Below are 26,536 nucleotides of genomic sequence, written 5' to 3'. Positions count from 1 at the left end.
GGCCTCCCGTGCTGTCTTGTACCCTGGGTTTCCCGTGCGGTCTCGTACCCGGGGCCTCCCGTGCGGTCTCGTACCCGGGGCCTCCCGTGCGGTCTCGTACCCGGGGCCTCCCGTGCGGTCTTGTACCCTGGGCCTCCCGTGCAGTCTTGTACCCTGGGCCTCCCGTGCAGTCTTGTACCCTGGGCCTCCCGTGCAGTCTTGTACCCTGGGCCTCCCGTGCTGTCTTGTACCCTGGGCCTCCCGTGCAGTCTTGTACCCTGGGCCTCCCATGCTGTCGTGTCCCGTGGGTCTCACTCTGCCTTCTGCTGACGCCCTATCCCAGGCCGCTGTGTAGTGGTTGGAGCCTGTGAGAAGCTCCCCCACTCTACCCGTACCCGTGCCCGTGACGAGCTTTCTCAGTGGGTTGATGTCAGGACGTCCCCGAAGTCTCTCCACCCTGGACCGTTCAGTTACCGAATAGAGGCCCTCATATTAACCTCTATCATCCCCACATCTCCCTTTACGGCACTGCCCACCGGATCTCCGGGTCCACGTCACGCAGATGACGTCGCACGGCTCCGGCGCGCTGATTGGCTGACTGCGGTTTGGTGGCGCTCGTCATCCCCAGCGGCTGAGAGCCGGAAGCAGCGGCAGTGAGAGTGACAAGCGGGTGTACGGACAGCGGAGCAGCCGCCGGTGACAGGCCGCACGGCGGGAGCGTTCACAGCAAGAAGATGTGCGCGCACGGGGCCTAGCGGTGACACCGCCTCCCGCACTCCAGGGTGCAGCCATGGGTCGCTCGGGGGAGAAGCCCCGGGTCTGGGGGGTGATGTGGAGGCAGCTGGCGGTGTGCCTGGTGCTGGGAGCCGCTCTGGGGGGAGGACATGCTGCCATGACGAAGGAGGAGAAGTCCCAGCTCAGGTCAGTGTCTTCCAGCACAGGGCCGGGGTCTGGACATATCATTGGGGTCTGGAGGCTGACACATACGGTAGGCAGTGCTGTGCCCGTGACTGCTCTGCACAGTGCCCCGCTGTACATGGCACCTGTGCACTGCCAGGCGTGTGTGTGTGTGTGTGTGTGTGTGGCGCTGCCAGGCGTGTGTGTGTGTGGAGCTGCCAGGCGTGTGTGTGTGGCGCTGCCAGGCGTGTGTGTGTGTGTGGCGCTGCCAGGCGTGTGTGTGTGTGTGTGGAGCTGCCAGGCGTGTGTGTGTGGCGCTGCCAGGCGTGTGTGTGTGTGTGTGGAGCTGCCAGGCGTGTGTGTGTGGAGCTGCCAGGCGTGTGTGTGTGTGTGGCGCTGCCAGGCGTGTGTGTGTGGCGCTGCCAGGCGTGTGTGTGTGGCGCTGCCAGGCGTGTGTGTGTGGCGCTGCCAGGCGTGTGTGTGTGGCGCTGCCAGGCGTGTGTGTGTGGCGCTGCCAGGCGTGTGTGTGTGGCGCTGCCAGGCGTGTGTGTGTGGCGCTGCCAGGCGTGTGTGTGTGGCGCTGCCAGGCGTGTGTGTGTGGCGCTGCCAGGCGTGTGTGTGTGGCGCTGCCAGGCGTGTGTGTGTGGCGCTGCCAGGCGTGTGTGTGTGTGTGTGGAGCTGCCAGGCGTGTGTGTGTGTGTGGAGCTGCCAGGCGTGTGTGTGTGTGTGGAGCTGCCAGGCGTGTGTGTGTGGAGCTGCCAGGCGTGTGTGTGTGGAGCTGCCAGGCGTGTGTGTGTGGAGCTGCCAGGGGTGTGTGTGTGGCGCTGCCAGGGGTGTGTGTGTGTGTGTGTGGCGCTGCCAGGGGTGTGTGTGTGTGTGTGGCGCTGCCAGGGGTGTGTGTGTGTGTGTGTGTGGCGCTGCCAGGGGTGTGTGTGTGTGTGTGTGTGGCGCTGCCAGGGGTGTGTGTGTGTGTGTGTGTGGCGCTGCCAGGGGTGTGTGTGTGTGTGTGGCGCTGCCAGGGGTGTGTGTGTGTGGCGCTGCCAGGGGTGTGTGTGTGTGTGTGTGTGTGGCGCTGCCAGGGGGGTGTGTGTGTGTGTGTGTGTGTGTGGCGCTGCCAGGGGTGTGTGTGTGTGTGTGGCGCTGCCAGGGGTGTGTGTGTGTGTGTGTGTGTGTGTGGCGCTGCCAGGGGTGTGTGTGGCGCTGCCAGGGGTGTGTGTGTGTGTGTGGCGCTGCCAGGGGTGTGTGTGTGTGTGTGGCGCTGCCAGGGGTGTGTGTGTGTGTGTGTGTGGCGCTGCCAGGGGTGTGTGTGTGTGTGTGTGTGGCGCTGCCAGGGGTGTGTGTGTGTGTGTGGCGCTGCCAGGGGTGTGTGTGTGTGTGTGTGTGTGGCGCTGCCAGGGGTGTGTGTGTGTGTGTGTGTGTGTGGCGCTGCCAGGGGTGTGTGTGTGTGTGTGTGTGTGTGTGTGGCGCTGCCAGGGGTGTGTGTGTGTGGCGCTGCCAGGGGTGTGTGTGTGTGGCGCTGCCAGGGGTGTGTGTGTGTGGCGCTGCCAGGGGTGTGTGTGTGTGGCGCTGCCAGGGGTGTGTGTGTGTGTGTGTGTGGCGCTGCCAGGGGTGTGTGTGTGTGTGTGTGTGGCGCTGCCAGGGGTGTGTGTGTGTGTGTGTGTGGCGCTGCCAGGGGTGTGTGTGTGTGTGTGTGTGGCGCTGCCAGGGGTGTGTGTGTGTGTGTGTGTGGCGCTGCCAGGGGTGTTTGTGTGTGTGTGTGTGGCGCTGCCAGGGGTGTGTGTGTGTGTGGGGGGCGCTGCCAGGGGTGTGTGTGTGTGTGTGTGTGTGTGTGTGTGTGTGGGGGGCGCTGCCAGGGGTGTGTGTGTGTGTGTGTGTGTGTGTGGCGCTGCCAGGGGTGTGTGTGTGTGTGTGTGTGTGTGTGTGTGTGTGTGTGTGGCGCTGCCAGGGGTGTGTGTGTGTGTGTGTGTGGCGCTGCCAGGGGTGTGTGTGTGTGGCGCTGCCAGGGGTGTGTGTGTGTGTGGCGCTGCCAGGGGTGTGTGTGTGTGTGGCGCTGCCAGGGGTGTGTGTGTGTGTGGCGCTGCCAGGGGTGTGTGTGTGTGTGTGGCGCTGCCAGGGGTGTGTGTGTGTGTGTGTGTGTGGCGCTGCCAGGGGTGTGTGTGTGTGTGTGTGGCGCTGCCAGGGGTGTGTGTGTGTGTGTGTGTGTGTGTGTGTGTGTGTGTGTGTGTGGCGCTGCCAGGGGTGTGTGTGTGTGGCGCTGCCAGGGGTGTGTGTGTGTGGCGCTGCCAGGGGTGTGTGTGTGTGGCGCTGCCAGGGGTGTGTGTGTGTGGCGCTGCCAGGGGTGTGTGTGTGTGGCGCTGCCAGGGGTGTGTGTGTGTGGCGCTGCCAGGGGTGTGTGTGTGTGGCGCTGCCAGGGGTGTGTGTGTGTGTGTGGCGCTGCCAGGGGTGTGTGTGTGTGTGTGGCGCTGCCAGGGGTGTGTGTGTGTGTGTGTGGCGCTGCCAGGGGTGTGTGTTGGGCATTATCTCCTAATGCTGCAGTCTTGTGTGCGGACCACGAATACCGGACCGGCCATCAGTCTGACCACAGCTTGTGGGTCTGAGGCTGATTGGGCCGGAGACCATAAAGCCCGAACAGGTGACTGCAGCCTCAGTTCTCTTCATCCTTGCGAGAGTCACAGTGTGGGGTGCAGTAACCTGGCACCTCTTTATTTTATACAGTCTGTCCCTAGCGCTGCCTAACCACTTAGATGCTGCTGTTGCGGTTGACTGGGGCATCTACGTGCGCAGCGTCCAGGATCTTACCTACAGCCCGAGAGGATGCAGTTTGTATAGCGCAGCTGGCGCCCTGAAGTGGTGTCTCCGGTACTGCTTCGTATTACACAGCCATCACTGGCGTCTGCTGTGTTACTAACTTTATCTTTGGGAAGTCTCTTACATTCTCTTAAAAACAACATAGAAAGCAGCCTCTGGTTCCTAAGAAGGTTCTCTGTGCCCACGTGTGCATAACTGCATGCGTCCTGCGTCCCCAGCACAATCTATGAAGATTGTGCATAATCCATGCGCACGTTGCGCTTTAGGACGCAGCGATTTGAATGCTGCCAAATTGCTGCGTTCGAAAAAGCAACATGTCACTTATTCTGTGCGCTTTGGATGCAGCCCCCGCTCTGTCTATGGTGGGGGCTGCATCCAGAGCACATGAAATTGGCTTTCCACTGCATTCATTACGCAGTGTTTCTACAGCGATTTGAAGCTCACGTGCTGTTCAAATCGCTGTAGAAATTTCTGCAGGGACACAACACAACGTGCGCACATAGCCTAAAGCCCGCTTTACACGCTACAATATATCCTACGATGTGTTGGCGGGGTCACGTCGTAAGTGACGCACATCCGGCATCGTAAGGTACATTGTAGTGTGTGACAGCTACGTGTGATTGAACGAAAATCTGTTCATCGCATACACGTCGTTCATTCCTCATGAATTGAACGTGAGGTTGTGCAATGTTCCCGAGGCAGCACACATCGCAGTGTGTGACACCCCGGGAACATTGAACGACAGCTTACCTCCGTCCGCGGCTCCAGCCTGCAATGCGGAAGGAAGGAGGTGGGCGGGATGTTTACGTCCCGCTCATCTCCGCCCCTCCGCTTCTATTGGCCGACTGGCGCGTGACGTCGATGTGACGCCGAACGTCCCTCCCACTCCAGGAAGTGGATGTTCACCGCCCACATCGAGGTTATATGGAAGGTAAGTACGTGTGACGGGGGTTAATCGTTTGTGCGACACGGGCAACAAATTGAACGTGCCAAACATACGATGGGGGCGTTGCAAATCGCATACGATATTGTATGCGAAATTGCAACGTGTAAAGCAGGCTTAAGTCTCCTCCCCTACCTGTTTGAGAAGCCATCCATCAGAGAGATAGTGGAGGGTTTACAGACTGGTACCTCCAGAAGAAGGCTGCACCCCTGTGTGAAGGAGGCCAGTCCACTATGCTATTATACAGGGCAAAAAAATCAAAGTGATGTTAAAGGCAACTTATCAGGTCCCTTATGCCCTCCAACCCAGCAGCATTCACATTTCCACCTCAAGATTCCCTCCCTATCCAGCCCAGTATAACATCATTCTCTACACAACAAATTAGGGCCTCGCAGAAGGAAAGTGGTTTCCCCAGACTAGTCGGCCCTCTTTCCATGTTATCATAGAACTCTTGCGAATGTTCCCGGCTCGTTTCGGCAGTGTCTGTGCCTCCTGAAGCTGGGTGTACACTTGCCGGCTTCAGAGAGGTGCACTACACATGACCTGACCCAGGTTGCCATAACTGAGCCAATGTATGAAAACATCACACACCTTTTATTCATATGGTGTAAGAATTGCGTTCTCTGGAAACATTCTTCGGTCCAGATTCATCAGGACCAGCAATTTGTTTTTATCCAGAGCTGGAGTCAGATGCGCATGTCTCTTAAAGGGAACCCGTTATCCAATCCGCAGGCAGCATGGGCTGTATGATCTCAGCCAGGTAGGATTCCTTCTGAAACAGTTCGACATATCAGAGAAAAATACTTTAATAGCTGCCGACAGGGACCACCCTGTGCACTGGTCATATAGGCAGGTCCCTGGCTTCTCCCCATCGCTGTCAGTGACTGCATGCCTATATACCCACATTGGCAGAGACTGGTCAGTCCAGGGCTGCGGGCTGGGAGAAGCTACCGGGGACCTACCTGAATGACCAGTGCACAGTGTGGTCCCTGCCGGCAGGTATTAAAACATGTTTTTCTCTGTCGCCCTGTTTCAGAGTGAATCATACCTGCCTGTGCCTTGCTGCCTGCAGTTTGGACAATATGTATCAGCTGTCAGGTTCCCTTTAACAAATCATAAGTGTCTGACAAGTGCTGTGCCCCTCAGTGCAGATCTACTCCAGCCACCTACAAAAATGTTGCGACTTTCTAAAGCGTTTTACTCCAGTTTACTGACACAAATGCTCTGATGATTTGTGACCCTTGTATCTATTAGCAGGGAAGGTGTTTCCATATTAGTGCTCTTTCCCCTCCCCATCTATGGCCTTCCTTATCCTTCACCCTTGGTATTTAGGGTGATGATTAACCTTGGCACCCACACACATGGGAAATATTCAACCTCCAACTAACAAGAGAAGCTGTGGAGAAATAAGGCGCAAAATAGGGTCTTATCCGGTATGACACACGGGGGGTGAATGTTGGCTAGAACACTCACCTGGTAGGGTTGTGCAAGTCACAACCCCTATGTAGGCATGTAGTAAACGTGGGAGGCAGCGGTCTTGCAGCGTTGAGGTAATTAAAGAGGTTGAGGAAAAAGCAGGTTAAATGCCGCGCCAAACCACAGAAATCCAGATGTTGTTAGTAAATCCCTTTTTCTTTATTTTCACAGGTCTACGCGTTTCGAGGACATGTCCGTCCTCACCTTCAGGACAATGTACAGGGCAAAAACTATAGCAATAGCCGTAGGCTCCTATATATGTGCTGGAATGCATGGATGATGTAATTAATGAATACGTGGCTGCATTCCAGCACACATATAGGAGCCTACGGCTATTGCTATAGTTTTTGCCCTGTACATTGTCCTGAAGGTGAGGACGGACATGTCCTCGAAACGCGTAGACCTGTGAAAATAAAGAAAAAGGGATTTACTAACAACATCTGGATTTCTGTGGTTTGGCGCGGCATTTAACCTGCTTTTTCCTCTACCTCTTTAATAACCTCCAACTAAGGCAGTGTAGTTGGGATAATCTGCAGCTTGCTCATTTTAGGAGTTTTGTACATTCTGATCCACTTGGATGGTCCTGAATCTGCTTCAGTTTTTCCTGACTCAATCTGCAGGTAAAATAGACTGCAAATCCGCAATGTGGCAACTAGCCCTAAACGTTCACTGTGTATTCTGCCCTTTCCATTGATCATCTGACATTGGCCACAGGTTAAAGGTTCCAGTTAACAAATTCTGTTTCTATGTGGGTTGTGCCATCAGGTTCTGTAGTCAATGATAAGGAATCCCGATCTCATAGGTAACATTGTAGATCTTTTGACACTGCACTGCATTCATGCCTAAGCGTACATAACATTAGGGTCCGTTTACATGGACCGACCGACAGCCACAAACCAAAGCAAGCAATGCACATAATGCCCAGTGCGCGTAGTTTTCGGCAGTGCAAACCCTGCTTGCACAAGATGATGCACCTCTGAGAACAATCATGTTTTCTTCATAAATGATCACTCCACCCGATTAACGAGCGAGCTCCCTACTCATTTATCAGGTGATTGGCAGCCCTCTTACATTGCAATCGTGAACAAACATTTTAACAAGACTCATTCACAATTATCATGCTATATAATTGACCCTGTAGAGAGGTGCCCTCTAGGTTAATCAGTGAGTACTCTGTGTGGGCATGCACGTGTTTAACATAGCCCAGTTGCCTTATTGATTCACTATTCCTTTAAAGATTCATACCCAAGTCTACTGTCTATGCACAAGATGGGGTATAACATGCCGTTTGCTGCAGATCACATTTCTAGGGTCACCCCTCTTTTGAACATTGGGCTTTGAAATATCTTGTTGGAGCGGAGCAGGGACTGCACTATTGCTGCATCAAGTCCCCCGCCTCCACCCGCAATCTCAGTTATTTTGCCCACTGAGGAATAATCCTTAAATCATAATACAGTGGAACCTCTCTTAACAAGTAACCCACTTATCGAGAATTTCGCTTAACAAGCAAAGCTTTCTGTAACTTTGTAACTCTGTTTACAAGAAAGCTTTGCTGTACGAGCAAAACCCTCACCGCACACACTTCCGGTTCTATACATCCACCGCGCTCTGACTCGCACTTGCAGTCCACACAAACACACACACAAACACGCACGCACACACATACATACAGTATTATGCTCACCTTACCTTCCGATCCACCGCCGGCCTCATGGTTCTTGTAGTCCGTCGGTACATCGCTACGTCCTCGCGGCGAACTACAAGACCCAGGAGGCCGGCGGTGGAACGGAAGGTAAGGTGAGCATAATATGTGTACCTTCAGTTCCATCGCCTGTCTCCTGGGTCCTGTAGTTCGCCGCTCCACTCCAGGCTGTGCATCGGCAACCATAGCGACGAAGCAGGAACTTCCTTTGTCACCGCTACTCAAAGGCAGCGCGCTGGCCAATCAGAGGCAAGCACTCCTGCCTTTGACGTCAGCGCTCTGGCAGCGGAAGTTCCTTCCTCGTCGTTATGGTAACCCGATACACAGCCCGTACTAGCGAACAACAAATCCCAGGAGACCGGCGATGGAACGGAAGGTAAGGTGAGCATAATATGTGTGTGTTTGTGCGTGTGTGGAATGACACAATAGGGGACCAGGATGGGACATATAACAAGTTGTGGAAGGAATTTTCTGCATTGCAGTGATTTCCTATGGGAAATCTTGCTTTGCTGAACAAGTAACTTGGTTAACAAGCACAGTCCAGAACGGATTGTTCTCGTTAACCAAGGTTCCACTGTAATATCAATCTGACATTTTTTCAGTTAAACACTAAGAAGAAAGCCCCATCCAGCTCTGATGGTATGCCGGTATGAAAGCTATAAATGTTGGAATGGGGATTGGCTAAAGTGAAAAAATGTTAGTTTATCAAGGCTAAAATTGTCTTTGTCTTAAGTTACAATAAGGATTGTGCACACAGATTTTTTTTATCTTTTTTTTTTTTTTTTTTGTTGCAGCAAAGTCAAGTTTTCTAGTGGAAACTGTTTCAGGAAGCGCTCCTTCATGGGAGAGTCTTGGAGGAGTTTTTCAGTTCCTGAAGCAGTTTTAAAGAGATTTCCTTGATTCTTTTTTTTTTTTTTTTTTTTTTTTTTGCTTCCTTTACTTCGGTGTCTAGATTACAAAGCTTTCCTCCATGAGATGTTTCAAAGAAGTGACAAGTGCTTTCCTTTTCCCAATGGTCATCTTTTATAACCTGAAGTGATTAAAAAACCAGCACTAAAAAAAACCTAAACATATAAAGCAAAGGAATTATAGAATAGAAATGAAGGGGAAAAGTCTCTTCAGTGATTTTTCAGGTTTCTCATGGAGCTGACCCTCTTTAAATATCTCCGTAACAAATGCCGTGTGCACCGAAAAGCTACTCACCAATCAAGCAAGAGAGCATATTACTCATTCATAGTACATGCCCTGGATCCACCTGGATAAAAACACGCTAGGTGGGCTGCCCATCAATCAAACAAGAGAACATATACACTCTCGGTGGGCTGCCCATCAATCAAACAAGAGAACATATACTCACTAGGTGGGCCGCCCATCAATCAAATAAGAGAACATATACACGCTGGGCGGGCCGCCCATCAATCAAACAAGAGAACATATACTCACTAGGTGGGCTGTCCATCAATCAAATAAGAGAACATATACACGCTGGGTGGGCCGCCCATCAATCAAACAGAGCATATACACGCTGGGTGGGCTGCCCATCAATCAAACAAGAGAACATATACACGCTGGGTGGGCTGCCCATCAATCAAACAAGAGAACATATACACATTAGGTGGGCTGCCCATTAATCAAACGAGAACATATACACGCTGGGTGGGCTGCCCATCAATCAAACAAGAGAACATATACACGCTGGGTGGGCTGCCCATCACTCAAACAAGAGAACATATACACGCTGGGTGGGCCGCCCATCAATCAAACAAGAGAACATTACACATGCTAGGTGGGCTGCTCGTCAATCGAGCATAGACTGAAAACTCCATGGTCTACTCTTTGAGGAGACAAGTTGGGGGGTTCTGTGATCTGTCTTGTTAGGGCTTATTCAGACGTCTGTTTGTCATACGTGTCTTATCTTTACATTTCATGTACAGAGTTTGTGGCTATTATAGGCTATGTGGCTGTTCACATTTGCGTATATTTTTGTTGACCGGTACACACAAAATTATGGAGACTTTACAGAGTCCAATTTCATGGCTGTCAGACTGAAGTCTGTGTTTTGTTCTTCTCATTGATGGATTTGTATGAAAATTTTGAGAAACCTCCATATTTTTTTTCTACCATCTGTAAAAAACTGAATTTCTGCTCAAACTCTGGTTATACTGACAATCCGAGCAAACTGATACATTCTGAATGGAGACACTGCTGACACTCGGACTGATTTTCTTGTATGAGCCCCCCACTGAAGTCTGAATGAGCCCTGAGGACCAGCAGCCAGTCCACCACCACGGCCAGTGACTTCTTCATTGTTGTCATTGGTCTGCGTTCCTTCACACAGCATTTTCCTCTAAGATTATGAAAAACGTCCTCCCTTAATATAGGTAATTTAGTAATTTTTAGCTTTTGAACAGTAGCTTGTTTATACCAGTAAGGTCAGACAAGCTTATGCTCCCAAAAACTGAAAGCCATCTTGGAAATTGTGGAGAAGACAGCTGCGATGAATTCTACTACTGAAGATGGAGTACAATGTACAAGTATACAATGACGGGAACATAACTACGGACCAGACTACAAACTCATTTCCACTTCTGTAGCTCTGACCTGGCCGTCCATGCACGGTGAAAGCTGCTTATTCTATTAAACCATGCAGAAGCTGTAACTACTGGGGCTACAAGGAGTAATAGAAACCTTCTAGCTCCCGAAGTCTTATTTTATCTGCTCATATTGTGCATTTTGTAATATTTTCTAGGCAGTGTAACCTCGCAGTGTAGTACACTGTACCAAAAGGGGTCCAATTTATGAAAAATCTAATGGCGCTGTCCATAATTCAATTTTTTTTTTTTCCATCTTATTCATTTGCACCTTTTCTTTAATTTGTGCCTTTTTAAAGTCTGTTTCTTATAGGTTCCCTTTTTTTAATGTTCACTATTGTGGACAGGGTTTAGGATTTCCAGATGTTTTCAAAATTTGCAATTAAAAAAAAAGCTGAAAAGTCTGTAGATGCCCCTACTGTCATTTTATATGTCTCACATTGTCATGCACATGTCGCGATATTTCAATGAAACATGAGCATGCAGCTTTGTTCCCTTAATAGATAGAACCTAACTAATGTCAGAATACTTTAAATCATAGGCCTGCCCAGAAGGACAAAAAAACGCAGCGATAAGACAAGTTACAGTAGATATGTTTGAATAATTACAGAATTGCAAAATCACTCACAAATTCTTGTATACATTTTAGGCTGGTACCTCCTATATAAAGATATACGGTATGTAGGAGGTAGAACACAGATAAAATAGTAGTCTACATCTGAGAATATGAAGACAAAAACACCCCCCCCCCACTACCAATACCCATCATAATAATTGTTATATTCATAATACATCAATGCACATGCCTCAAAGTAATGCAATGGTCAACTGGTAAATCTGTCCCAATAGATACAATAGCTTGAAACTGATTAATACAGTAAAAATATGTAGTCCCATAAGCACCTGAACATGGGTTTCGCTAACACTGGGCTTCATCAGGAAGTGTTGAATTTAGAAGGCTCATGTGTCCACTGCTTATGAAATATACACAGGTATGAGCAGGTTGTCTGCACAATGGTGAGAGATGCTGATATGTGCCCTAGTATAATCACTGCTGTTAGCAGCATGATTTATAAGTGACAATACTTGTCCCAATTAACTTAAGTGTTTTGTTATAAAAGCAATCATGCACTTCTAAGAAAGCTGTAATTATAATTCTTAATCTATGATGACAAAGACCATAGTAATGCTTGCTATTTTCTTACAGAGCACAAGTGCTGGAAATGTTTGATCATGCATATGGCAGTTATATGGTAAGTACACTTATCATCTGTAATAAAGATATTAAAATGTTTAGTTTCAAAATATTCTACTAGTTAGTGTCTTTGGCAGGTATCACAGCTTGTAAATGCTGGAGCTAGTATTGTCTACAAATACGGAGGTAAAAAGAAAAAAAACAGGTGCGCGTCGCCTATCCCAGTATGTAGTAGGTGTAGCAGTGGTTTTGGTCAAATCCACTCATATACTGACCGTTCAGTATCCATGGTTATGACCACTAGCAACTAAGTTGCAATGCCCTGCACATGAGGTAAGCAAGATAGCTAATCAGGACAACTAGAATTAGAGGTACTTACTGCTATTGATATTATTACACCTACTACATATTGGGGATAAGATCTTGGAGATGGGAATACCCCTCTAATGCTGGGTATGCAGGGGATTTAGAGAAAAAATGTATCTCTGACTGCTATAAAGATATGAGTGTGGGCATCGTTAACGACGTTATCTGAGGTTGTTGTTGTGGTTTTTTTTTTTTTTTTTTTTTTTTTTTAAACTGTGCCTAATAACTAGGCACATATGTAGTTAACTATCTGCCTGTGTCTGCTGGCTCCGAGCAGTCACAGATCACTCCTGCTGGCGATTCTGTGGCTTTTGCTGGCGTCTAGGGATGAGCGTACCTGAAGTCCAGTGTTCGGAGCAGCTCAGACTTTTCCAAGACAGTGAAGTTTGGGTGCTTTATGACTACAAAAATTCAACAGATATTCCCAAATATAAATATTTATTATTATATAAAAAAAATCCACACCACAGTGTAAATAAACAAGTGATCTCTAGATCATGTACATATTAAAATGTTCAAAGAAGACAATGAATGCAACAAGTTGACAAGGTTCACAGACCACTTAGAGCACAGGACTTAACTTAGGCTGGAAATATATCTTTGTTCAGCACCAGAGATTTATTGGAGCATATCAGTCCATAAGGTCCAAGCATATATGTGCTATTGCTCTTTCTGAAGTCCTTCAAAATGAACCGTCCACTTAGATGTCATATAGATATATTCAATTCCTCCACCTCGACGCGTTTCCCCACACAGCAAGTATGGTTCATCAGGAGGCTAGGAGTTTAAATACATTTAATCAGCATCAAAGTATATAGGGATACACAGTTTTAAAAACATTATCACAATAGCATGAAGAAAATAGTGAACCAGTAATGCATTTAGTACTTGCCAAAAGATGAGGATTTAGGTGCACAGGTCCATGGCATCAGAGAGACAGGATCAGCAATGGTACAGACAATGCTGTGTAGATGACCACCACTGTCCAAGTGATCGCCATGGAGCTGAACAACCATTAGGGTATATATATACCACACATAATCCACAACACCTGAGGGCACAACAGGGCGGACGCTACCGGATGTCCGGTGTACGCCCCTTAGATGACGCACGTTTAATACACGTGCTATACGGGGACAAAAACATTCAGTATGATCCAGGCAGGCATCTGTCCTGGTGCGGACGTGGAGCGTCCGTGATACTGGGCATGCGCGGCCGGGTCTAGCCGGATATAGTTGGACGGCAAATGTTTTTGTCCCCGTATAGCACGTGTATTAAACGTGCGTCATCTAAGGGGCGTACACCGGACATCCGGTAGCGTCCGCCCTGTTGTGCCCTCAGGTGTTGTGGATTATGTGTGGTATATATATACCCTAATGGTTGTTCAGCTCCATGGCGATCACTTGGACAGTGGTGGTCATCTACACAGCATTGTCTGTACCATTGCTGATCCTGTCTCTCTGATGCCATGGACCTGTGCACCTAAATCCTCATCTTTTGGCAAGTACTAAATGCATTACTGGTTCACTATTTTCTTCATGCTATTGTGATAATGTTTTTAAAACTGTGTATCCCTATATACTTTGATGCTGATTAAATGTATTTAAACTCCTAGCCTCCTGATGAACCATACTTGCTGTGTGGGGAAACGCGTCGAGGTGGAGGAATTGAATATATCTATATGACATCTAAGTGGACGGTTCATTTTGAAGGACTTCAGAAAGAGCAATAGCACATATATGCTTGGACCTTATGGACTGATATGCTCCAATAAATCTCTGGTGCTGAACAAAGATATATTTCCAGCCTAAGTTAAGTCCTGTGCTCTAAGTGGTCTGTGAACCTTGTCAACTTGTTGCATTCATTGTCTTCTTTGAACATTTTAATATGTACATGATCTAGAGATCACTTGTTTATTTACACTGTGGTGTGGATTTTTTTTATATAATAATAAATATTTATATTTGGGAATATCTGTTGAATTTTTGTATAACTTGTAATATTCCCTGGACGTTTGATCCATTAGTTTCTATGCTGCTTTATGACTACAAACCACTTGTGCTAGCATCGTTGTCTTCTCCCCTGTGTGAGTCGCTTGCAGTGTTTTGAATGGCTCGCACTGGGGTAACAACAGCGTGATTAGAGGTAGTGTACACCGCCCAAAAAAAGAACCTTGTCCCCCCTCCCCCGAACGTGTTTTTCTGTTTATGGCGGGCTGCATGTGGGCGGAAACCCAAACTGCCAATCATTGACTTCAAATGAAGTTCAGGTCAAGTCTGGGTCCAAAAGCAAACTTAAGAAAAGTTCAGCTGGACCGGCAGAACCTGAATTTCCACAGGTCCGCTCATCTCAACTGACGTCACATCAACAGCAGCTTCTTCTCTGCTCTGTTGACGGGGCATGACTGCCAATGTAATGCAGATTGATAGCCGGGTGCCTGCTGCCAAGCTACATAAAATAGGTCTGGGTAACCCCTGTAAATGCTGAGTATTCCCATTTATTAGCATTCTAAAGGATTTCCATTAAAAATCTGCAATTTAGTTGAAGCATAATATTTCACCAGTGGGAAAGGATTATGTTTTGTCCTCACCCTAAAATGTTTTAAAGGGAAGTTGTAATCTTTAACCCTCCTAAATCATCTATATAGGCATGTTGATCATTGGAAGCTGTATAAAATGATACCTTGATATCTGCAATCTTATATCTTATTCCAGAGAAATACATATTTTTCTTATGTAAATGAGCTAAGCAATCTGAGATCTCCCTAAGAATCTGCCTCTAGAGATTATAAATGAAAGGGGGTGTCACCAATGTGAGACATGTAGATCAGGTGAGCAGACTGTCAGTCATTACATGTCTCACATTGGTAATGTCGCCTTTCATTTATAATAAGCTCTGGAGTGACATTTTTAGGGGCATCTATGTCTGGTCCATAGATCTTAACAGCTCATTTACGTACATATAAAGAAAATGTGGGTTTCTTTGGTATAAGACATTGGGTTGCAGCTATATTTTATTTAGCTTCCTGTGACCTACATGCCCATATAGAAAGCTTAGGAGGGTTAACTTTACTGACTGGTTCCCTTCAATGTTTGGATACATTAATTCCAATGAAATCACCTCTGTGTCTAGAGAATACATCCTAATAAGACATTCAGAAGCAAGCTGTGACAATGGGAGAAGTGACCGGACCCGTGCACCGGCTGAGGCCGAGCGGACTTGTCCTTCTAGTAGAGATTTACATTGGGGAAATTTGATCTTTGTGTCCTCAGAATACAGTTCATTATTTTGGATGGTGTGCTGTCCTGTGACACTGTGGGACATGTCCTGGGTATCTGTGTACAGATTGCAGCACTGAAGTCACTAAGGCAGCAGAGCAATCCTTGTCCTGGCCATGCTTCATCAGGCATGCTATTTCTTGTTTACTTATGGGGCGTTGTACTAATGGCTGACTTGTTTTTCACGTATATTTTCCAGCCTGTAGTCACGTCCATGATCTGATACCCCGGACTCATTTGTTGCTGCCTTGTTCTGTCCCGTTGGCCCTTCGCTGTTGTACAGATGCACCTGCTCTTCCTCCCCAGAGATATCGTGGAGGTGCAAACCGTTGTACGAGGCTCAGCAGATGTCAGCTGCTGTTCCTGCTGCGGCATGAAGTGATTAAGCACAAGATTGCCATCACACATCTGTTTTTCCGTTATTTTATATTAGCCTGTACGGACCTGTGTGGCTCCAGCTTGTATATACAGCTCAGCGAGGCCTGAGATATGCAGACGTGGTGCATACAACTACATTACTGCTATATTTACTGTACTTAGTGAGGGTCTTGGCACATTTTGTTGAGCGCTCGTACCTGTGCATGTAGCACGCTTGTGCTTACTCACTGATATGTGTGATATTGGCTGATCAGCTGCTTGATGTGAAATTGAAAGGTAACATGCATGCTTGGTGCAGAGAAACTGCCTTTTTTTCTTTACATTGCAACGTAAGGCTATGTGCGCACATGTGCGTAATTCATGCAGTTACGCTGCGCTTTGTAGCGCAGCGTAACTGCGTCCTGCGTCCCCTGCATAATCTATGGAGATTGTGCAGGGGCCGTGCGCACGTGGCATATTAGAACGCAGCGCTTCGGCTGCTGCCCGAATCGCTGCGTTCTAAGAAGTGACATGTCACTTCTTCCGTACGCTTTGCCGGCAGCCCCTGCTCTGTCTATGGCAGGAGCTGCAGGCAGAGCGCACGTTCTCGCTGGCACCATGCACTTCAGAACGGAGCTTTTCAGCTGCGCTCTGAAGCGCACCTTTTAGGTGCCGTGCAGAGCGCACACGTGCGCACATGGCCTAATAGTGATTTCTAGTTACAATGATTTCAATAATGCTCATTGGGCCATTAAAGACTACAGGCACTAGCAACCTGGGCCCGTGTGATTGGTATGAAGCCAGTCAGCAGGGTGCTTTCACTGGTGATCACACATACACGCACGTCACTGGCACATTACACTACCGTACTCCATGTTCTTCCCTGCGTTTTACCTGTGTCAGTGTGCGCTGCTCCTATTGGACATCCGGTAAGGGATCTTGATGTTATCTTTCTGGTGCAGTGTGTACTTTGCAGATCTTGATTACAATTCGGTCTTATCATAGACAGTGATTTACGGCCTCAGGTAGCTATTTCACACCTTGGTTTGTAAGGCCTGACTTTTCTGTATTAGTGATCTGCTTATTTTCTTGAAAGGGGTTGGTCACTGCTGATTAACCCCTTCTTAAAGGGAACCTGTCAGCAGAAATTTCGCCCAAAACCTAAAAGATTCCCCCTCTGCAGCTCCTGTGCTGCATTCTAGAAAGGTCCCTGTTATTATTGTGCCCCATGTGAGACCAAAATAAAGACTTTATAAAGTGGTACCTTTTTGTATTCAGATACTGTAAATGTGACATGGGGGCGGGCTTTCTGGCATCCGTTATTCTGCCCTCTGGTCATGTATGCCTCCCCCATCGCTCCTTTCCATAGCTGATGCACCGCCCACTGCTCCAGCCATCCCCGTGCATGCCCAGTGCCAGTCTCACGGGACTGAGCAGTGTGACCGCTGGTGACGTGTGCGCAGACAAGTGATTATGGGCGGGGCTGTGATTGTTATCAGCAAGTACCCGCCCATAATCTCGTGAGCGCGCAAACCTCACCAGTGGTCACACTGTGCTCAGTGTAGATGCTAGACTGTATGGGCTGCTTCCAGGGATGACGTCCCTTTTTGTCACGTGATAGGGGCGTGTTCAAAATACTATCACGTGACAAAAGGGACGTCATCCCTGGAAGCAGCCCATACAGTCTAGCATCTACCCTGAGCACAGTGTGACCACTGGTGAGGTTTGCGCGCTCACGAGATTATGGGCGGGTACTTGCTGATAACAATCACAGCCCCGCCCATAATCACTTGCCTGCGCACACGTCACCAGCGGTCACACTGCTCAGTCCCGTGAGACTGGCACTGGGCATGCGCGGGGATGGCTGGAGCAGTGGGCGGTGCATCAGCTATGGAAAGGAGCGATGGGGGCGGCATACAGGACCAGGAGGCAGAATAACGGACGCCAGAAAGCCCGCCCCCGTGTCACATTTACAGTATCTGAATACAAAAAGGTACCACTTTATAAAGTCTTTATTTTGGTCTCACATGGGGCACAATAGTAACAGGGACCTTTCTAGAATGCAGCCCAGGAGCTGCAGAGGGGGAATCTTTTAGGTTTTGGGCAAAATTTCTGCTGACAGGTTCCCTTTAAATGCTGCAAGACCCCAAATAAAATAAAACACACTTATGTCACATGAGCACTACAGCCTAGCAGTGGCCACTCGGGCTGCAGCCTTCACAGTTGCATCAGATGCTGATTGGCTGCAGCACTCTTGTGACTTAACGACATGTGACTACCTGGAGACACAGGGCCAACTTCGTCAGAATGGCTTTGGTCCGGGAGGTATGTGGTGCTGTTAATGTTTTTGGGGTCCTGCAGCCTTGAGAAGGAGTCGTCCAGTAGTAAACATCCTTTCATCTTCCATTTTCTCACATTTGAAAGTGTTGTAACAATTTTCTCGTTCCTCCAGCTACATGCATATCCCGCTGATGAACTGATGCCCTTGACCTGTCGTGGTAGAATACGTGGACAGGAGCCAAGCAGAGGAGATGTAGATGATGCTTTGGGAAAGTAAGTTCTCTATCATATAGGATATCAATTTGTGATCTAGTATTATATATCTATATATATAATTGCCTTATTCTGTCTGTCTGTCTGTCTGTCTATCTGTCTGTCTGTCTGTCATGCTCCAAAATTGTGTCCTTACGGTGACACAAAGCTGATTGGCCGCTGGGCTCGCCATGGCCCCGCCCCCCCACACGGATTGGCCGCTCGCCCAGGCTGCGCCCCCACACGGATTGGCCAGCCGCTCGCCCAGGCTCCGCCCCCCCCCACAGATTGGCCTCTCGCCCCGGCACCCTGCAGGCATTGGCAATTCGGCCACGCCACGCCCCGCCCCCCTCACGCAATGCACGTTAGCTCTGGCCCCACCCCCTCCCTCCTCCCGCGCATTTCTCGAACTGACACGGCTGTCACGGAGGTGAGTACGGTACTCCCTGCCCACCCCCCCCCCCCCGCCCCCGCCCCCGCCCCCGCCCCCCGCTCGCACAGGACTGGTGTGGATACGTTGCTAACCATGCTCGCATGGTTACAAGCGCTGTCACGGAGGTGAGTACTGTACTCCCTCCCCCCCCCTCCCCCCCCCCGGCCCCCGCTCGCACGGCAGTGGTGGGAGTGGTGTGGATACGTTGGTATCAAGCCCATCAAGGTCCTGCTGCGCCAGAAGATCCACACGCACACACACAAACATACACACACATCAGATCACACTCACACTCACTCTTACACACACCTCACACACACCTCACATCGCATCCACATACTCACAACATCCTGGGATATCGCTTGCTTCTCGGCGGCGAAAATGTGCTGTTGTGATCTTCCAGGACCTGACGGAGGATCACATGGCCAGAAGCATGTGATATCCCCGGAAGTTGTGAGTATGAGCGCGTAAGTGCGATATCGTCAGTGTCTGTGTGTGTGAGTGGATGCGATCGGGTGTGTGTGAGTGTATGCGATCGGGTGTGTGTGAGTGGATGCGATCGGGTGTGTGTGAGTGGATGCGATCGGGTGTGTGTGAGTGTATGCGATCGGGTGTGTGTGAGTGGATGCGATCGGGTGTGTGTGAGTGGATGCGATCGGGTGTGTGTGAGTGGATGCGATCGGGTGTGTGTGAGTGGATGCGATCGGGTGTGTGTGAGTGGATGCGATCGGGTGTGTGTGTGAGTGGATGCGATCGGGTGTGTGTGAGTGTATGCGATCGGGTGTGTGTGAGTGGATGCGATCGGGTGTGTGTGTGAGTGGATGCGATCGGGTGTGTGTGAGTGGATGCGATCGGGTGTGTGTGTGAGTGGATGCGATCGGGTGTGTGTGTGAGTGGATGCGATCGGGTGTGTGTGTGAGTGGATGCGATCGGGTGTGTGAGTGTCGGCAGAGGACCAGGCCGTGCTGGAGGAGGCTGGGAGCAGAGAGGCTGATCATGGGGAAGAGGGGAATGCTGATGCTGAAGGAGGCTGGGATGGGAAGGCTGGGAGGAAGGAGGCTGGGACGAGAGAGGCTGATCCTCAGGAAGGCTGAGGAGGGGAGGCTGATGCTGAGGGAGGCTGGAAGGAGAGAGGCTGAGCAAACGTGCTCCATCCGCCATACTGCGCACTCCCCATCGTGCTGCATCCCCCATGCTGCGCACTCCCAAACGTGGTCCATCCGCCATGCTGCGCACTCCCAAACGTGGTCCATCCGCCATGCTGCGCACTCCCAAACGTGCTCCATCCGCCATGCTGCGCACTCCCAAACGTGCTCCATCCGCCATACTGCGCACTGGAGCACGTTTGGGAGTGCGCAGCATGGCGGATGGAGCACGTTTGAGAATGCGCAGCATGGCGGATGGAGCACGTTTGGGAGTGCGCAGCATGGCGGATGGAGCACGTTTAGGAGTGCGCAGCATGCCGGATGGTGCACGATCGGGAGTGCGCAGTATGGCGGATGGAGCACGTTTGGGAGTGCGCAGCATGGCGGATGGAGCACGTTTAGAAGTGCGCAGCATGGCGGATGGACCACGTTTGGGAGTGCGCAGCATGGCGGATGGAGCACGTTTAGGAGTGCGCAGCATGGCGGATGGAGCACGTTTGCAAGTGCGCAGCATGGCGGGTGGAGCACGATGGGAGGTGCACACCTCCCCCCAACACACACACACACGCGCACTGCACAACACACACACACTAGGAATCACAAACAACGCCCTACACAGACACCCACACAGACAACGCTGCACACACAAATATACGCACATACTGCACAACACACACATTGCTCAAAACATACCTCCCCCCAAAACACACCACACCCACACAAACCGCACAACACACACACACACACACAACGCTACAGACACACAGCGCTCCACAAACAACGCAACACACGCAACACACATACAACACCGCTCTCACCCCCCGCGACACTCAGAACATGTACAGCGCCCTACACAAACACTTGGTAACTACACACAACAACATCTATATATATATATAACAAAAATCATACATGAACTACACAATACGTAAATTCTAGAATACCCGATGCGTAGAATCGGGCCACCTTCTAGTATATATATATATATATATATATATATATATATATATATATATATATATATATATATATATATATATATATATATATATATATATATATATATATATATATATATATATATATATATATATATATATATATATATATATATATATAATTGCCTTAGTCTGTCTGTCTGTCTGTCTGTCTGTCTGTCTGTCTGTCTGTCTGTCTGTCTGTCTGTCTGTCTGTCTGTCTGTCTGTCATGCTCCGAAATTGTGTCCTTACGGTGACACAAAGCTGATTGGCCGCTGGGCTCGCCATGGCCCCGCCCCCCCCACACGGATTGGCCTCTCGCCCCGGCTCTCTGCAGGCCCCGCCCCCCTCACGCAATCCACGCTCGCTCTGGCCCAACTGACACGGAGCCCCGATTCCCAGGTGAGTACACACACACATCACATCACACTCACTCTCACACTCACTCTCACACACACCTCACACATCACAACATGCTGGGATATCTCTTGCTTCTACACCGGCTCCGTCAGGATCCCGGCAGCGCCAGACATAACCTTGCGATGCTGGGATCTTCACGGAGGCCGTGAAAGCTGGTAACCATTATACACATCGGGTAACTAAGGTCCCTTAGTTACCCGATGTGTATCATAGTTACCAGTGTACACCGGCTCACACTCACTCTCACACACACATCACATCGCATCCACACATCAAGGTCCTGCAGCTGCGGAAAATACAGACACATAACAGCACACACATAACAGCACACACATAACAGCACACACACACACACATACACACACAAATCAGATCACACTCACACACACCTCACACATCACATCGCATCCACATACTCACAACATCCTGGGATATCGCTTGCTTCTCGGCCTCGATACTGTGCTGTTGTGATCTTCCAGGACCTGCCGGAGGATCACATGGCCAGAAGCATGTGATATCCCCGGATGTTGTGAGTATAAGCGCGTATATGCGATATCGTCAGTGTCTGTGTGTGTGAGTGTATGCGATCGGGTGTGTGTGAGTGGATGCGATCGGGTGTGTGTGAGTGGATGCGATCGGGTGTGTGTGAGTGGATGCGATCGGGTGTGTGTGAGTGGATGCGATCGGGTGTGTGAGTGTCGGCAGAGGAGCACGGCGTGCTGGAGGAGGCTGGGAGCAGAGAGGCTGATCATGGGGAAGGCTGGGAGGAGAGAGGCTGATGCTGGGGGAGGCTGGGACGAGGGAGGCTGATGCTTGGGGAGGCTGATGCTGGGGGAGGCTGGAAGGAGAGAGGCTAATGCTGGTGGAGGCTGATGCTTGGGGAGGCTGATGCTGGGGGAGACTGGGAGGGGAAGGCTGATGCTGAGGGAGGCTGGGAGGAGAGAGGCTGATCCTGGGGAAGGCTGGGAACGGGAGGCTGATGCTGAGGGAGGCTGATGCTGAGGGAGGCTGGGAGGGGAAAGCTGATGCTGGGGAAGGCTGGGAGGACGGAGGCTGGGAGGAGAGAGGCTGATCCTGGGGAAGGCTGGGAGAGGGAGGCTGATGCTGGAGGAGGCTGGAAGGAGAGAGGCTAATGCTGGTGGAGGCTGATGCTGAGGGAGGCTGATGCTGAGGGAGGCTGGGAGGGGAAAGCTGATGCTGGGGAAGGCTGGGAGGAAGGAGGCTGGGAGGAGAGAGGCTGATCCTGGGGAAGGCTGGGAACGGGAGGCTGATGCTGGGGAAGGCTGATGCTGAGGGAGGCTGGGAGGGGAAAGCTGATGCTGGGGAAGGCTGGGAGGACGGAGGCTGGGAGGAGAGAGGCTGATCCTGGGGAAGGCTGGGATAGGGAGGCTGATGCTGGAGGAGGCTGGAAGGAGAGAGGCTGATGCTGGCGGAGGCTGATGCTGGGGAGGCTGGGAGAGGGAGGCTGATGCTTGGGGAGGCTGATGCTGGGGGAGGCTGGAAGGAGAGAGGCTAATGCTGGTGGAGGCTGATGCTTGGGGAGGCTGATGCTGGGGGAGACTGGGAGGGGAAGGCTGATGCTGAGGGAGGCTGGGAGGAGAGAGGCTGATCCTGGGGAAGGCTGGGAACGGGAGGCTGATGCTGAGGGAGGCTGATGCTGAGGGAGGCTGATGCTGAGGGAGGCTGGGAGGAGGGAGGCTGGGAGAGGTAGGCTGAGAGAAGAGAGGCTGATGCACACACACACACACACACACACACACACACACACACACGCGCACACACGCACACGCGCGCGCACTGCACAACACACCACACACACACACACACACACACACTGGGAACCACAAACAACTGCCCTACACAGACACCCACACACACAGACAACGCTGCACACACACAGCACCCAACACACAAACACCGCGGCACACACAAATATACGCACATACCGCACAACACACACATTGCACAAAACATACCTCCCCCCAAAACACACCACACACACACAAACCGCGCAACACACACACAACGCTACAGACACACAGCGCTCCACAAACAACGCAACACACGCAACACACATACAACACCGCTCTCACCCCCCGTCACACCCAGACAACACCCAGAACATGTACAGCGCCCTACACAAACACTTGGTAACTACAGACAACAACATCTCTCTCTCTCTCTCTCTCTCTCTCTATATATATATATATATATATATATATATATATATATATATATATATATATATATATATATATATATATATATATATATATATATATATATATATATATATATATATATATATATAAACAAAAATCATACATGAACTACACAATACGTAAATTCTAGAATACCCGATGCGTAGAATCGGGCCACCTTCTAGTGTGTATATCTATATATATAATTGCCTTATTCTGTCTGTCTGTCTGTCTGTCTGTCTGTCTGTCATGCTCCAAAATTGTGTCCTTACGGTGACACAAAGCTGATTGGCCGCTGGGCTCGCCATGGCCCCGCCCCCCCACACGGATTGGCCGCTCGCCCAGGCTGCGCCCCCACACGGATTGGCCAGCCGCTCGCCCAGGCTCCGCCCCCCCCACAGATTGGCCTCTCGCCCCGGCACCCTGCAGGCATTGGCAATTCGGCCACGCCACGCCCCGCCCCCCTCACGCAATGCACGTTAGCTCTGGCCCCACCCCCTCCCTCCTCCCGCGCATTTCTCGAACTGACACGGCTGTCACGGAGGTGAGTACGGTACTCCCTGCCCACCCCCCCACCCCCTCCCCCCCCCCGCCCCCGCCCCCGCTCGCACAGGACTGGTGTGGATACGTTGCTAACCATGCTCGCATGGTTACAAGCGCTGTCACGGAGGTGAGTACTGTACTCCCTCCCCCCCCCCCTCCCCCCCCGGCCCCCGCTCGCACGGCAGTGGTGGGAGTGGTGTGGATACGTTGGTATCAAGCCCATCAAGGTCCTGCTGCGCCAGAAGATCCACACGCACACACACAAACATACACACACATCAGATCACACTCACACTCACTCTTACACACACCTCACACACACCTCACACACACCTCACACACACCTCACATCGCATCCACATACTCACAACATCCTGGGATATCGCTTGCTTCTCGGCGGCGAAAATGTGCTGTTGTGATCTTCCAGGACCTGACGGAGGATCACATGGCCAGAAGCATGTGATATCCCCGGATGTTGTGAGTATGAGCGCGTAAGTGCGATATCGTCAGTGTCTGTGTGTGTGAGTGGATGCGATCGGGTGTGTGTGAGTGGATGCGATCGGGTGTGTGTGAGTGGATGCGATCGGGTGTGTGTGAGTGGATGCGATCGGGTGTGTGTGAGTGTATGCGATCGGGTGTGTGTGTGAGTGGATGCGATCGGGTGTGTGTGTGAGTTGATGCGATCGGGTGTGTGTGTGAGTGGATGCGATCGGGTGTGTGTGTGAGTGGATGCGATCGGGTGTGTGTGTGAGTGGATGCGATCGGGTGTGTGTGTGAGTGGATGCGATCGGGTGTGTGTGTGAGTGGATGCGATCGGGTGTGTGAGTGTCGGCAGAGGACCAGGCCGTGCTGGAGGAGGCTGGGAGCAGAGAGGCTGATCATGGGGAAGAGGGGAATGCTGATGCTGAAGGAGGCTGGGATGGGAAGGCTGGGAGGAAGGAGGCTGGGACGAGAGAGGCTGATCCTCAGGAAGGCTGAGGAGGGGAGGCTGATGCTGAGGGAGGCTGGAAGGAGAGAGGCTGAGCAAACGTGCTCCATCCGCCATACTGCGCACTCCCCATCGTGCTGCATCCCCCATGCTGCGCACTCCCAAACGTGGTCCATCCGCCATGCTGCGCACTCCCAAACGTGGTCCATCCGCCATGCTGCGCACTCCCAAACGTGCTCCATCCGCCATGCTGCGCACTCCCAAACGTGCTCCATCCGCCATACTGCGCACTGGAGCACGTTTGGGAGTGCGCAGCATGGCGGATGGAGCACGTTTGAGAATGCGCAGCATGGCGGATGGAGCACGTTTGGGAGTGCGCAGCATGGCAGATGGAGCACGTTTGGGAGTGCGCAGCATGCCGGATGGTGCACGATCGGGAGTGCGCAGTATGGCGGATGGAGCACGTTTGGGAGTGCGCAGCATGGCGGATGGAGCACGTTTAGAAGTGCGCAGCATGGCGGATGGACCACGTTTGGGAGTGCGCAGCATGGCGGATGGAGCACGTTTAGGAGTGCGCAGCATGGCGGATGGAGCACGTTTGCAAGTGCGCAGCATGGCGGGTGGAGCACGATGGGAGGTGCACACCTCCCCCCAACACACACACACACGCGCACTGCACAACACACACACACTAGGAATCACAAACAACGCCCTACACAGACACCCACACAGACAACGCTGCACACACAAATATACGCACATACTGCACAACACACACATTGCTCAAAACATACCTCCCCCCAAAACACACCACACCCACACAAACCGCACAACACACACACACAACGCTACAGACACACAGCGCTCCACAAACAACGCAACACACGCAACACACATACAACACCGCTCTCACCCCCCGCGACACTCAGAACATGTACAGCGCCCTACACAAACACTTGGTAACTACACACAACAACATCTATATATATATATAACAAAAATCATACATGAACTACACAATACGTAAATTCTAGAATACCCGATGCGTAGAATCGGGCCACCTTCTAGTATATATATATATATATATATATATATATATATATATATATATATATATATATATATATATATATATATATATAATTTCTCATTGCTATTGAGCTTAAAACATACTTTTGTACATTGCATTGAACTCTAATGTACTCTAAGTAAAATTCAGGAAGGTTAGGGAATATATAATGTTAATTCATTGCTGTTTTGACTGCAATATGTTAATATACCCCAGTAGGTGATAGCAGCTTAAAAAATGCTGCTATTGTAACATGATGCAAGACCCTGGGGACCCTCGTAATCCAGATTTCAAAGAGCATGCCTATTTTGTAAAGTAATGGCACAGATCTATTTTATTATCGGTGGGGATCCAATTTCTGGGGGCCTGGAGCACCAAAATGTTCATCAGAATGGCATAGGGGTGTAGTACCAGATCAATGCTGCAGCCTCTTTATTCTCTGGATCACTTGGAGTCCCTTAAGGGTCGTTTCACACATCCGGCAAGTCACCGGATTGCTGAATCCGGCGCACTCCAGTGCAGTGTGATACAGTACAATGTCAGCGCGACAAGCTCCGGTCACATACTGTCATGTGACCGGAGCATGCGACCGGAGCTTGCCGGCTGCCATATTACTGTATCACACTGTACTGGAGTGCGTCGGATCTGGCAATCCGGCGAAAAGCCGGATGTGTGAAATGACCCTAAGTAAGATC

The 26,536-nt window shown here is 50.4% G+C and overlaps 1 protein-coding gene across 2 annotated transcripts in view; it reads left to right on the top strand.

The window, feature by feature from the left end:
- Positions 1-581: 581 nt before the first annotated feature.
- EDEM3 (ER degradation enhancing alpha-mannosidase like protein 3) overlaps positions 582-26,536 on the top strand; it is a 181,345-nt gene continuing 155,390 nt past the window's right edge. For both annotated transcript variants that reach the window (XM_075322020.1, XM_075322019.1), the window contains exons 1-3: positions 582-900; positions 11,604-11,649; positions 18,045-18,145. In XM_075322020.1, the coding sequence (XP_075178135.1) occupies positions 770-900; positions 11,604-11,649; positions 18,045-18,145 (278 nt within the window). In that variant the 5' untranslated portion in view covers positions 582-769. The remainder of the gene's footprint in view (positions 901-11,603; positions 11,650-18,044; positions 18,146-26,536) is intronic.

Source organism: Anomaloglossus baeobatrachus, chromosome 8, assembly GCF_048569485.1.
Source record: "Anomaloglossus baeobatrachus isolate aAnoBae1 chromosome 8, aAnoBae1.hap1, whole genome shotgun sequence".
Lineage (NCBI taxonomy): Eukaryota > Metazoa > Chordata > Amphibia > Anura > Aromobatidae > Anomaloglossus > Anomaloglossus baeobatrachus.
The sequence above is the reverse complement of the archived record's forward strand: the minus strand, read 5'-3'. Positions and strand labels throughout refer to the sequence as shown.